A 12,629-nucleotide genomic window follows, 5' to 3' on the forward strand; every position below is an offset into this window, starting at 1 on the left:
AATAATCTCTCGTGTGCTTGTCAGTGATCTGATTGTAATTAGCAAAGACCTGTTTTGACTCGCTGTCACTCCCATCATTGAATTCCTCCTCTCCTTTTGCTCGATGTGTCGTCGTTACGCTCTGAGAAATCCAGCGGCAGAATCATCTCGCCTCGCTGGAACAAACTCCCTTCTGGTTTGGCCTCAGCAGCTCTGTCTGCTCATGCTGCTGGTTTGTCTGCCAGCATCTTTATCCTCCTCTGAATGATGCCCCTCAAACTTGTATAAATCCAGTACACATGCTTGTTTTCATTTATATTTAACACGATTAACCCAAAGCAAGGAAGTCTTCTCTCTACTCGCAGACATTTCACCCATGGATGGATTACAGACCGTTGTTACGAGGCCCTGGGGGTCCATGTGTAAAGTGACTTCTATACATGCCATTCTTACCATTGAAAGCCATCGAGACAGTATGAAATGAGGTTTTTCTATGGGACATTTGTGTTCCATAATGATCCCATTACTCTCCTGGAAGAAATCAAAATCATCTTCGTCTTGTTGTTGCAGCGTGGGCCCAGACGAAGGCTGCCAATAGCGCTGCCTCCTCAATTGTATGCTCGCTGACTATCATGCATTTTTTTTCTGTTTAACAAATAATCCAAAACAAATAATGCATCAGACTCACACTCTGACCTATCCCGATTTCAGTGGAATCCTTTGTGAAGCTGCAGCCAAAGTCCATTGCATTCTCTGACAGAATATGCAAAGCCATGATGATTTAATCTGTCATAATAACTGGAAGCATCTGGGTTCACATATAATTCTAACATTCACCATGCTAAAAGGTGTGCTTTCTGACCGCTTATTTATGTGAGGAGTGAAAAAATAACAACACAAATCATCCGTGAAAGCACAGAAGCATGTTTTAATTACAGATATCCCTACAAGAACAGGCAAACTCAGGCATGCTTCAAACACTCATTGCATTGTATGTTAGTATTTTTACGCTGTACATGCTGCTACTTGACGCAAATAATTTTTCCCTGAAAGAGGTTAAATAACTTTTTTTTTTATGTACACCTAGCAGTGACTGACAGGTCAGCAGTTAGTTACTGCTCATCAAACGTCGGCTCGAAGGGTCCAGATTACAGATTACAAACACAATAAATAAAAACATCACAATATTGCTATCTAGAAGCAGAGATGGGAGAGGAGCGAGGGAGAAGGCTGAGAAAGTCAGAAAAAGAGAACCAAGCAGAGAGCAGGGGATCGTATCGCCATCGCCGTTTTTTTAATGTTTTTTTATTCACTGTTCCCACAGTGGAAAAGTTGAAAAGAACGAGGAGGCAAAAATTGAAGACCCATAAGAGCTGACATGACCACAGTGCCATCTGGCTTCTAATGTTTTTGTTTCTTTGTTATTCCCCCCCCCCCCATGGAGAACCTCCAAGAAAGCCCAGAGGAACAGAGCAAAATATGAGAGCTAATTAGATTTTTCCAGGTTCCTGCCCATCAACAACCTCCTCTACTCGCACACAGGTGTTCCCCTCATGTTGCCCCGGTGCCATCTTTTGCTTCACGTCTTTGAGTAGTTTTTCCAGCTGATCGCTCATTTCGTTGAACACATGGAGCCACCCTGCAGGTTTATTTGCAAGGTTTTGCTTACAGCTGTGTTAACGTTGTGGTAGAAATCCCAGCAACTGACGTGAAAACAGATGGATGGATAAATGTGTCTTATGGTAATATTTTCTTTTCCTCCATAAGACACATTTTCTAATAGAAAAATAATAGAAAAATAATAGAAAAAATCAGAGCACCAATCCCCGATTGCTTATTAGCTCAATTTCCACTCGCTGCCAGATGGTCAGGCTACGAGGAAGCGTGTCTGAGTGATACTGCTGCTGGCACCGAGTGAGAACTGTAGGTCTGTGATGCTGCCTTAATAACTTTTGAAAGGATTGGGGGGGTTGCCGGCAAGACTTGCAGCCAAACAACATGGAGTAACATGACACCAAGTACACGAGTACTTGAACCTTGACCACATTCCCACATCCTGAGAACAGCCATCTTTCATTGAGCCTTTGATACAGGGAATACGATGTACATTAATCATCGGCTCATTTGCAGCTATGAACGTATAAATCAAGGAAGCAAGACCCCGTTTAGTGTGTTGATGAGGCGAAACATCGGATTTGTGAGGATGCTCTTCATAAATCACATATTCCATTAATCTCCATTAAGATATTACATTAATCAGCAGAGTGATGAACAGATGCGAGAATAGTCCATTTTCATTTTCTCCAACAGAAAACATACAAACCTCTTAGATTATTCCCCAATTTATTATATATATATATATATATATATATTTTTGTGTGTGTGTCGTTTAGTGTGAAATGAAATGTCTCAGCAGTTATTGAACGGAGCTCTGGGTCCAAACCATCACAAGATGAACTGTGGTCATTACACATAATAGTATTATGAAGTACGCTTTCTCATCACGTTTAAAAATGTTCCTGCGTTCAGCTTATTGGTGTGTCATACTTTATGATTGTCTTTTTGCTCCAGGACCCCAGAAGCAAGCACAAGTTCAAGATCCACTCGTACGGCAGTCCCACTTTCTGTGACCACTGTGGGTCTCTGCTGTATGGTCTCATCCACCAGGGGATGAAATGTGACAGTGAGTACACACCCCATTTATAAAGTGTGTGTGTGTGTGTGTGTGCACGTGTGCACCTGTGTAGAATATGCTGTGCTGTTTCCATTCCGCCATAGAGTTGGGTCTAATTAGAACAGATGGGAATAGAATGGTACCGCTGGATGCTCACATCTGCAGCCCATGCACTATTCCCTGCCCCGCCCTGCTGGGTCCTCTCTACACTCCACGTCTTTGCACCCACACTCATTTAGTAACTCTTCCCATCTTTTTCCACAGCCGTTCTGATTCAGCTTTTCCTCCCACTTCCTCATTTTCCACTAAATTGTCCCGCTTTAATATTTCACATCTTTCCTTGCTTTTCCTCTACCTCCTTTTACATTCCATCGCTCTTGGCCTTCCTCATTTTTATCCCTCTCTGTGACTCCCCAGCGCTTCCACGTCATCTCCACCCATCATGCGTCCTTTCTTCTCTCCTCCTCTAACTCTGGCCATCCATCTGCGGGTCTTCGGTGGCAGCCTTGTGGCAGATGGTAATAGGAGCGCACCAGAACAAATTGATGTGTGGAGGGCTTCGCCATTACCCCCCCGAATCTTGTCTCTCCTTGTCCCTTTCCAGCATGTCAACCTAACAAGGCTGCGAAGCAGAGACTGGGAGAGAAGGAGGACAGCAATGTCCACATCAAGTCGCTCTAACTGCTCCAATCACTCTCCCTTTTCACATTCTAATGCAACTTATTTATTACTAATGTCCACATTAATGGGCAGCGAGGAAGCTGTTAGTCTACTGCTGAATGGATCCGAATGTTACAGTTCATTCATTCATCTCTCATAACTTAAATTCTCTCCTGACTCTTAAAAATAATGACTAAGTCAGGTTTGTTTGATGATGATGCATTTAGTAATTATGTTGTATGAAAATGGGTTAGGATTGGAACATTTGATGTCTACCTCCAGTCTTTTCAATGTAATGTGTTCCAAATAAATGATCTAAAACATATTCAGGATATGATGACATGCACGACAGCGTCACCCTATTTCCATCATTTCCAGTTATTGCAAGGATATTTTGATCAAGGGGATCATATACCCTAGACATCCAAGCACGCGTCTGGAGGCAGCAATGTGTCAGTGTCTCTGTCTCAGTATCCTTCCTGTTTGTTTCTGCTTCACTTCATCAGTATAATAAGTTAATATCACTAGTATTAGAATATATAGTTTTACACATTTTGCTTTTGTCTGCTCCTGCTCTGTCTCTCTATCACTTCCATATCCATCTCCTTGTTTTTGACTCTCCTCCGATCTGTCATTTTCTCTCTCTCTCTCTCTCTCTCTCTCTCTCTCTATCAACCCAGCCGGTCAGACAGATGGCCGTCCACCATGAGCCTTAGGTTTTGTCCAAGGTTTCTGCCTGTTAAAGGGCAGTTTTTCCTGTCCTCCGTTGCCAAAGTGCTTGCTCTTGTGGGTCAAGTTGGGTTCTGTCTCTCCCTGCAGGTCTTTCCTTGCTAATCCTGTTAAAGTGCCTTCAGATAACTTTCTGTTGTGATCTGGCGCTATATAAATTAAATTGAATCGAATTGAATTAATACATCTTTACTGTACTGCTCTGTCTATTTTCAGAGTATGGCTCCATGTGAAAGAGTGCTTCTGATCTCTTCATACCATTTTTAAATGTCAATAAAAATCACAACTTTTACTTTTTGGTGTTGTGAAGTTTTCATTTATTCTCTTTGTATTTTATTCACTTTTTTATTATTATTACAGGGCAACGTGTTCAGATTGTCTGCTCTTCGAAATATCCTTCAACTTTATTTGCCAGACCAACTCCTTTCGAACATCTTCTTTTTCATGTAAATATATGAGTGTCAAAAATGTTTTCCTACAGATCCACTCAACATTCTGACCTCTGTTTCCCTTCAGCCTGTGACATGAACGTGCACAAGCAGTGCGTGGTCAACTTGCCGAGTCTGTGTGGTATGGACCACACGGAACGCCGGGGTCGCCTCTTCTTGAAGATTGAGGTCAACTTGGACAGGCTACACGTCACAGGTCTGTCTTATTCTCCACTTGTGTGTTGTTTTGTGTCGTGCTGCCCTTGAGGCTTCCTATCCGTGTCTTTCTGCAAGCACGGGAGGCTTAAACTGATTATCTATTTAGCGAATGGAAAGGATGAAGACAATGCTTTGCTGAACTTTGCCATGCTGGACATTTAAATTCCCTCAAGAGAAAGTGAACTTTTAATGCGTGAGTGCAGGTTTTAGTCAGCTGCTGATATTATTTGTCTTCGGATGATGTGATCACCTGTGACTTTTTAATTTAAACTGAATCAACGGGGAGTCTTTAACTGCATTAACCTGTATTTCAGTGAATTTCCTCAGTGGAGGGTGGCAAAAGTATGTCTTTTCTGCAGCGCTGCACAGGTCCACATAACCCAGAGGTAGTACAGATCACATGACAAAGACCTCCGCCCACAAAAATATACAAATGCAGAACTCTATAAAAGAAGCAGCTGGGAAATGCGTCAGAAACCGTCATGACTTATAAACCAATAACAGGGTCTTCACAATAACTGAAGCAGAATCTATTCTACCTGACTATTCTACCAGAAAATACCTAAATTAATTGGGATAAGCAATTCTGAATCAGTCTTTACCTGAAAATTCAAGGGGAAAAAAACCCTTCATTCGATTCTACCACCATGTTAAAAACTAAATGTAACTCTAACTTCACAAGTAAATACACACAGAGAATTTTAACAGCAAAGCAGAATCTGGGTCAGCACAAAAATAAAGTACTGATTGCTTTCTCAGCGCCTCCAAATTGTCCTGTCAGTCAAGAGCGTCACCTGGAATGGATGCCCACACACACACACACACACACACACACACACACACACACTCGGCAGACAGTGGTGGTCAGGGAATATGAGTGCTGAGACCAATAAAGTGTTTTTAGCTCAGTGGGGAGAAGACAGGAATAACCTCCGGCTGCAGCAGAAACAACAACGAATATATTGACTCTAAAAAAAATAAACTTTGTTTGTTTATGGTCAGACAGAAATAGAGGACCAATTTTTATTCACAGTAGTACTGCATGGTTTGTTATTCTAATTAAATTGCTTTTCAGTATGTCGTGATTTTTTGCCCCGCTGCAGCTCGTTTTCCTTCCTTTACTGTTGAACAAGATCGGAGATGTGACGGCTGCTGTCAACAAAACGGCGGAATATTAACAGCAGCGATGACAGCAGCGCTCTCCTCACTTACCTCAGCCTTTCAAGATTAGTCTAAATGAACATAATCATGGATGGAGCGGAAGAGAAAGCTGCTGCCGTGTGAAACTGATGTGTCTCCACCCCACCAGGGGACAAACACACCACCAGTGTTCCAGTGTTTATGTTGTTTCTGCACCTTCCTGCTGTGTCAACTTCAGGAAAAAAAATATACGACAGAATGCAGAAGCTTCTTTGGAAAATATAGTTTTTGATATTTAAAAAGATAAATCACAAATCTGTCTGCTTTTTATGTATTTATTTATTTTTGGCTGCTCTAGCTGTAGCAAGATTGTTTTGTTTTATATGCAAAAAAATGTTTCATTACATCACATTTTTCCAGAAACCACCTTGTTTGTTATGTGAAAAACTCAAAATACATCAGATTCAATAAGCCTGCGATGGTGATTTTTGGAGCGATGCATAAATTGTCATAATGACTGTCAGTTATTTTGTCTTTTAGGTTAGAGCTTCATTACGTTTCAGCTGACCAACCTGGCTGTTTCTGTCTCTGGTAGAGAAGCTGCAAGTTTATACAAGAGAACCAATCAAAAATAACCCTCAACATTTCTGCAGGAGAACAATTTAATTTACTTGTCACCAGTTACTTTACTTAAAGACATTTGCACTTTTAAGCATCTCATTTCTGCTTCTTTATACGTTTATTAAATTTAATTGTTATAGTTTCTACTCCAGTTAGATCAGAGTTGCAGGAATTGTATCTTCAGTGACAAAATGAACTAAGGTCCTTGGTTTGATTCCACCTGGGGCCTTTCTGTGTGGCGTTTGCATGCGTGGGTTCTCTCCGGGTTCTCTCCGGGTTCTCCCCGGGTTCTCCAGCTTCCTCCCACCCCCACTAAATTGTCCATAGTTTCACTTTATATGTGGCCCTGTGATAAACTGGTGACTTTCCCAGGATGTGCCCCCCCACCCCCCTCCCCCCACCAACCCCACCCCGCCTGCAGACTGCTGGGATAGGCTCCAGTAGATCTCGCAACACAGATTTCTGATGAAGTGATGAGAAAAAATTATGAATCATTTGTATATATTTTCTATTGATACTTAATGATAAACATAATAGAGGAAAAATAAAATACTACTAGAAGTCAAAAAATGAAAATGAAAAAGTATAACAAATATTTTTATCCCCTGTGACCCTATAGGAGACAAGTGGTTACCAAAAATGAATGAATGAAAATATGAAAAATATGTTTTTGAAACATCAGAAGAGCTGCTGTCTACAGTATGTGTTCGCTCAAAGCCTGTTCAAGGTTCGCCTGCTGCTTCTTCTTTGTGCTCCACTGCCTTTCATAAACTGCTGCTGCTGTTTTTCAACACAGTAACAGCCTTCATTCCACATCACAAACACCCGACTTAGCAAGGCAGTAGGATGGAGTGGGGGCGTGACATTGTTGTTGTTGTTGTGATGTTGAAATATTATGTGAGTGAAGCACAACTGCAAAATGTGAAAAGCATCTCGTAGCAGCTGGAAGTTAGCTCGAAGGTGGAGAACATCAGCTGTTGCGTTTTTAGACCATCTGAAAAAGATGCGGAACCTTGATATTAATATTAATATGTCTTCTATTAGAAAATGCTCAGTAAGATCAGATTGGAATGAGACAAAGGCAGAATTTAAAGAAGGAAAATGGCTGGTTGACGGTATGTGCATGAAGAGGAAAGGGAAGCGAGGATCAGGAGCAGCACTGAGGGAACACCGCAGGATGGGTTTGCGTCCTGCGGCGTGTTTCGTTTGGAGCTGAGGATGCTTTTCCGTCTGTCATGGCTGCGGTCTGAGCAGCGAAGCCTCAGCGTGTTCTCCTGCTCCCACAGACAAGTGGCAGGCCGGCCTTTGTGGTTCACTGCACTCATGTGAACTTGATTCAATCGTTACAGCAAAGAAAGCAGACACATCGCCTGGCCTCTCTTCACCTCTTTCTGTTCCACAACCCCCTCCCCTCTCCCATTTATCTCCCCACCTCCTCCCACCTTCCAATATTGACATTTCCTGTTATCTTCTGCCACTTGCTACGCTCAGGCCTCAGCAAGAGTCCCCCAGCTCTTGTCATCCATTTTCCTTTTATACTTCCCGAGTTCCTGCCCATTCATCCACTCCTTGTCTTCCTCAATAAGACATCAGCATCGGTTCTATTCGCTATCATTGTCTTTTTAAACGTTGACTTACCCTTTCCCTCCAGGCTCTAAAGTCTCATTACCTTCCCTCCTCATCCTTTCTCTCATGCTCTCTGTTGTTCCCCCCGGCAATTACCTCGTTTTTTCCCCCTCTCGTTTGTCTCCCCAATGGACAGCTCTTTAAGCAAGTGCAACGTTTATTCCGATGTTTTAATGAAAGGTTAAACTTTGAAAAACCTGCTGAGATTTGAATACACACTCGTAGAGTGTGGAGTCAACTTGAACACACAGTGGTTTACTGTGGGTTAGATTTCTTACTCGCCCCAGGTTAATAGAATAAAACCCTTTTCCTCCAGCGACAGGCCTGTCGTACAACAAGGCTTAATAACTGCTATCAGGGTATATCCGATTTTTATCATTAGAACTCTACTTTAACTACTTGTAGAAATTATAATCATATTATAAACAGGTAGCAAGTGTTTTAAACACACTATTGTTGTTGTTGTTGTTAATATCTATAACATAATCATTTTAATTTCTGTATTGCTGTCAGATATAACTCTTCCCATGAAAATTAAATACCTAGTGAATCAAAGAATATGCTATAATGCAGTCTTAGTCATTCATTTCTTTTTTTTTGTCTTTCATTCTTTATGACTAATAATGAACTTGATAAATGTGTGACTAGTTTTTTTGGGGTTTTTTTATCGAACCCCTGGGCCTATGTATATCCAAATTCAACAATATTTATCAAACTCATCATGTCTCAATAAATGGTACAGTATATTGTAAATGTGCATACAAAGCTAATACATGCTTTGTAGGCTCAAACTTTACCAAGTTGTGACTTTTGTTTTGACGCACTGTATTTTTATTCTGCAGGCTATTTTTGTTCTACTTTTAGCTGTCGACTCATTAGCGCTCATTTTCCAAGTCTTATTACCTCAAGTCTTTAAAGTGTTTTCGCTCAAAGCTTCTCTCACTCAAAAACAGCACAATCACAAGTCCTTAATGAATTTGGTTGGAGGGGGGGAGTGTGGGTGATTTGAGAAAAACGAACGCACCTCTCATGTCTCGTTGAAGAACATCATTTCCTTCTAAAGCCTGACACTTTGGTGCGTTTCTCTTCCCTAAAACCATCACAGACAAAAATAGAAATCTTAAGGTCACGCTGGTTGTCTGTCTCTGTGCTCTGTGCTCTGTGTGTCGTCTGCGTCCCTGCAGGGAATCATCCATCTCCCAGTTGGCTGTGCAGATTTCTCCAAGATTATCAGGCAGTCATTGGATGCACATGGCATTGTTGTGCAACAACACATCAGCATTTGTTGCAGATTGAATTGTAGCCCTGCAACACTATGAGGTCAATATGAAAGGTCATTTTTGGCTTACATACAGTACATTTAGTTTATATAACAGTGTGTTTATGTTTCTATGAAAGTATGGGAGGGAATGTTTCCCCATCTGATGATCATTTGCAGATTAGTGAGATAGTTTCCCTGGTGTATAACTTGCATCTCTTTTTATAGCAGCTTCCGTGGTAGCGGATCAGAGAAGTTAACGGACACATAACCGGCTTCTTCTATCTGTATCATCTCCGTTTTCGCTCAAACAAGCGATAAAGACAAAACACACGCTCTAATTTCATTGGTAACTACCTAGTGAGGAGCGAGGGGAGGGGAGGATGCAGAAGGCAAACAGCTCTCCTTGTATCTAAGCAACAACAGACAGCAGAGATAGACCTTCATCACTGCTGATGATGATGGTTCATTGTGTGCATGTGCGTGTGAGAGAAACAGCAAGCAAGCGCGAGTGCATTTGCTTTTTGTGGAACTTGGTTCTGCTTCATCTGTTTCTACATGTGTATCTTAATAGGACTGGAGGGAGTTGCTTTAGCATTGTTGCCAGTGTTGCCATGGCAATGACTGATGCGTTTAACCTGCCACAGCAGCCATATGGGAAGATTTAAATGAGAACTGTTGCATGAGATTTTTTTGTATTGTGTGTGAATTTGTGTAACATCGTGTGTCCGTGTGAGATAAGAACGCGTCAGGGAGGAGGATAACTGTAGCGGATCATTGTAATTGAATGAGATGTGAACTATTAGGTTGACTATAAACAGATTCCTGGGCAGGATAAAAACTTCCGAGAACTACACTTCCCTCTACTGGTTAAAAAGCATGAAAAATTACAAAGTTCCTTCCTGCTGCGATCCTTCGGCAAATGTTTTTGTCACACTTTATTTAAATTCAAATCCGAACAATATATCATTCGATTAATGTCTTAGGTAACTTTGTCCATTAGTATTATATTTATGTAATCTATTTATTATTTGCATACAGTGATAAAACGTTAGTGGATAGATTTGTTAACGATCTGACAGTGTGGCTCTAAGATGCGTTTCACTAAGGTCACATCTAGATCTATGGATAGCTTTCTTCAGTTTGTCATCGACGGTGTGTTTATGCTTAATATTTGACTTCCAAAGCATTGTTTTCTACAGTTTTTCCAGTGTCGCAAACAATCTGGTCGCAATGATGCACTGTAGCGGCGTTGTTGCCGGGACCGAGGATCATTTGTTGTCCGGCCTTGGAGTGACTCACTTTCTCCCTTTACTTCATGTGGAATCATGAGTCTAGCTTGGAGCTTCAATCCGGTTCCCTTTTCTCTCTCTGTCTTCCCTTTTCTTTTGTTTTTTTACTAGTGGGTGAAGCCAGGAACCTGATTCCTATGGATCCAAACGGTTTGTCAGACCCCTACGTTAAACTCAAGCTCACCCCCGACCCAAAGAATGAGACCAAACAGAAGACCAGGACCATCCGTTCCTCGCTCAACCCCTGCTGGAACGAGTCCTTCACCTTGTGAGTCTGTGTGACACATATTCCATAGCTATAAAGTTCAGATTCATGTAGTTGCTAGTTTCCCCCTTTCTTTACACATTCAGTAAGCTGAAAGGGTCGGATAAGGACCGCCGTCTGTCCGTGGAGATCTGGGATTGGGATCGGACCACCAGGAATGACTTCATGGGCTCCATGTCTTTCGGAGTGTCTGAGCTGATCAAAGCTCCCAACTGTGGATGGTCAGTGAGCTTCTACTGTCTGTTTGCTGCCACAATTCAGACTCCTGGATCGTATGAGAGCCTCAGCTAGTCTGAGTCTTCAGGCCCAGAATTGCATTTCATGCTTTATATAATCATTATAGCAGGCACAAGAGAACAGTGCATGAGTCATCCTAAAAACAACATTACACTGTTAAAAACAAAAAAGTAGCGATTGTCCTTATTTAACCGCAAGTCTAAAAGAGTTGGAATGTGATTATATACCTTTTATTTATTCAAGGAATGCTCCTTTGGGATTGAGATATTTTTCAGGGCAGAGCTGGACAAGTTTAAAACTATTTCAAGATACTAAAAAAACAGTGATTTCTGTTCAATTTAAATATCAGCAGACAGTACAATAATGTAAAAGATATGCCAAAGCAGAATATGAATAAAATAATAAATAAATGAAAGTTTGGAGGTCAGATTCCTAAAAGCCATAGATTGTTGTTGTTTTTGTTTAAAAAAAAAACAAGTACAGTAAATAGTTGTTCTCATGGCAATTACTTTATTTGCATATTTTTAAAAAACTGTATTTCTTACATTTCTCATTGCATCGCTTCTAGTTAGCCGTGGTTGGTAGAACAGCAGCACATTGTGCATTAAACTGACTGAAACGCTGCAGCCTGAGGCCGATCTGTGACAAACAGCATGTCGGCCATCGTTTCCTCGCCTCTCCTTCTGTGTCTCTCTGCTTTGTCTCGTTCTGACAAACACACTTTCATAGACGGAGAAGTCAACACTTCCCTGTTAGCATACCTGCCGCCAGATAGCCTAAACTGAGCCTGATGGACTGCTGCTCTGAACCCAGTCAGCGGTTCCAGGAAGTGCCGGAAATGTGTTGGCATCTGCAGCTTTTACACGCCTACAGACACAAGTCTGTTTTATATCTAAAGCATCCCGGAGCAGAATGAGCCTTCAGAAGCTTCAGAAACTCTGAAGTCTCTGTTCTGAGCCTCTTGGTTCTAACAGGTCGGCACATAGTTCAGCACCAATCACAATATGTGCAGATATTCAATTATTAAAAAAATTACTTGGCTACCACTTCCAGTGTTCCAGTGGTACCAGTCAGGTAAGTCACATGACCTCATTCACACGCCAACACCTGGTTCTTCTGCATATCAATTGATATGCTCCGGATCATTGCATTAGTGGCTGAGAGGAGGATTAAAGTAAAATTAAAGTTTTCTCACGTTTTTTTCCACTTCCCAGGTACAAGTTGCTGAATCAGGAGGAGGGAGAGTATTACAACGTTCCCATCCCTGAGGTGGACGGAGTCAACCTGGAGCTCCGGCAGAAGTTCGAGGTGAGGACAGGAGAGACAGAGACCGACTCCCGTTGATAATTTATGAGGTGGTTTCTGTTGTCATGCTTTACCTCAGGAAAATGTGTTCCTCTTTCCTGTCACCATGGTAACATTGTCACAAAGTGCTTGATCTCGGTTTTAAAGGTAGGTTCAGATGTGGAGAAGGAGCTTGAGCATTCTTCACTTCAGTGGC

The 12,629-nt window shown here is 41.7% G+C and overlaps 1 protein-coding gene across 1 annotated transcript in view; it reads left to right on the forward strand.

The window, feature by feature from the left end:
* prkcab (protein kinase C, alpha, b) overlaps positions 1-12,629 on the forward strand; it is a 56,923-nt gene that overhangs the window by 35,445 nt on the left and 8,849 nt on the right. The window contains exons 4-8 of the mRNA XM_068750072.1: positions 2,551-2,662; positions 4,559-4,687; positions 10,738-10,894; positions 10,978-11,112; positions 12,343-12,436. Of these exons, the coding sequence (XP_068606173.1) occupies positions 2,551-2,662; positions 4,559-4,687; positions 10,738-10,894; positions 10,978-11,112; positions 12,343-12,436 (627 nt within the window). The remainder of the gene's footprint in view (positions 1-2,550; positions 2,663-4,558; positions 4,688-10,737; positions 10,895-10,977; positions 11,113-12,342; positions 12,437-12,629) is intronic.

This window comes from Brachionichthys hirsutus, chromosome 16 (genome assembly GCF_040956055.1).
Source record: "Brachionichthys hirsutus isolate HB-005 chromosome 16, CSIRO-AGI_Bhir_v1, whole genome shotgun sequence".
Classification (NCBI taxonomy): Eukaryota; Metazoa; Chordata; class Actinopteri; order Lophiiformes; family Brachionichthyidae; genus Brachionichthys; species Brachionichthys hirsutus.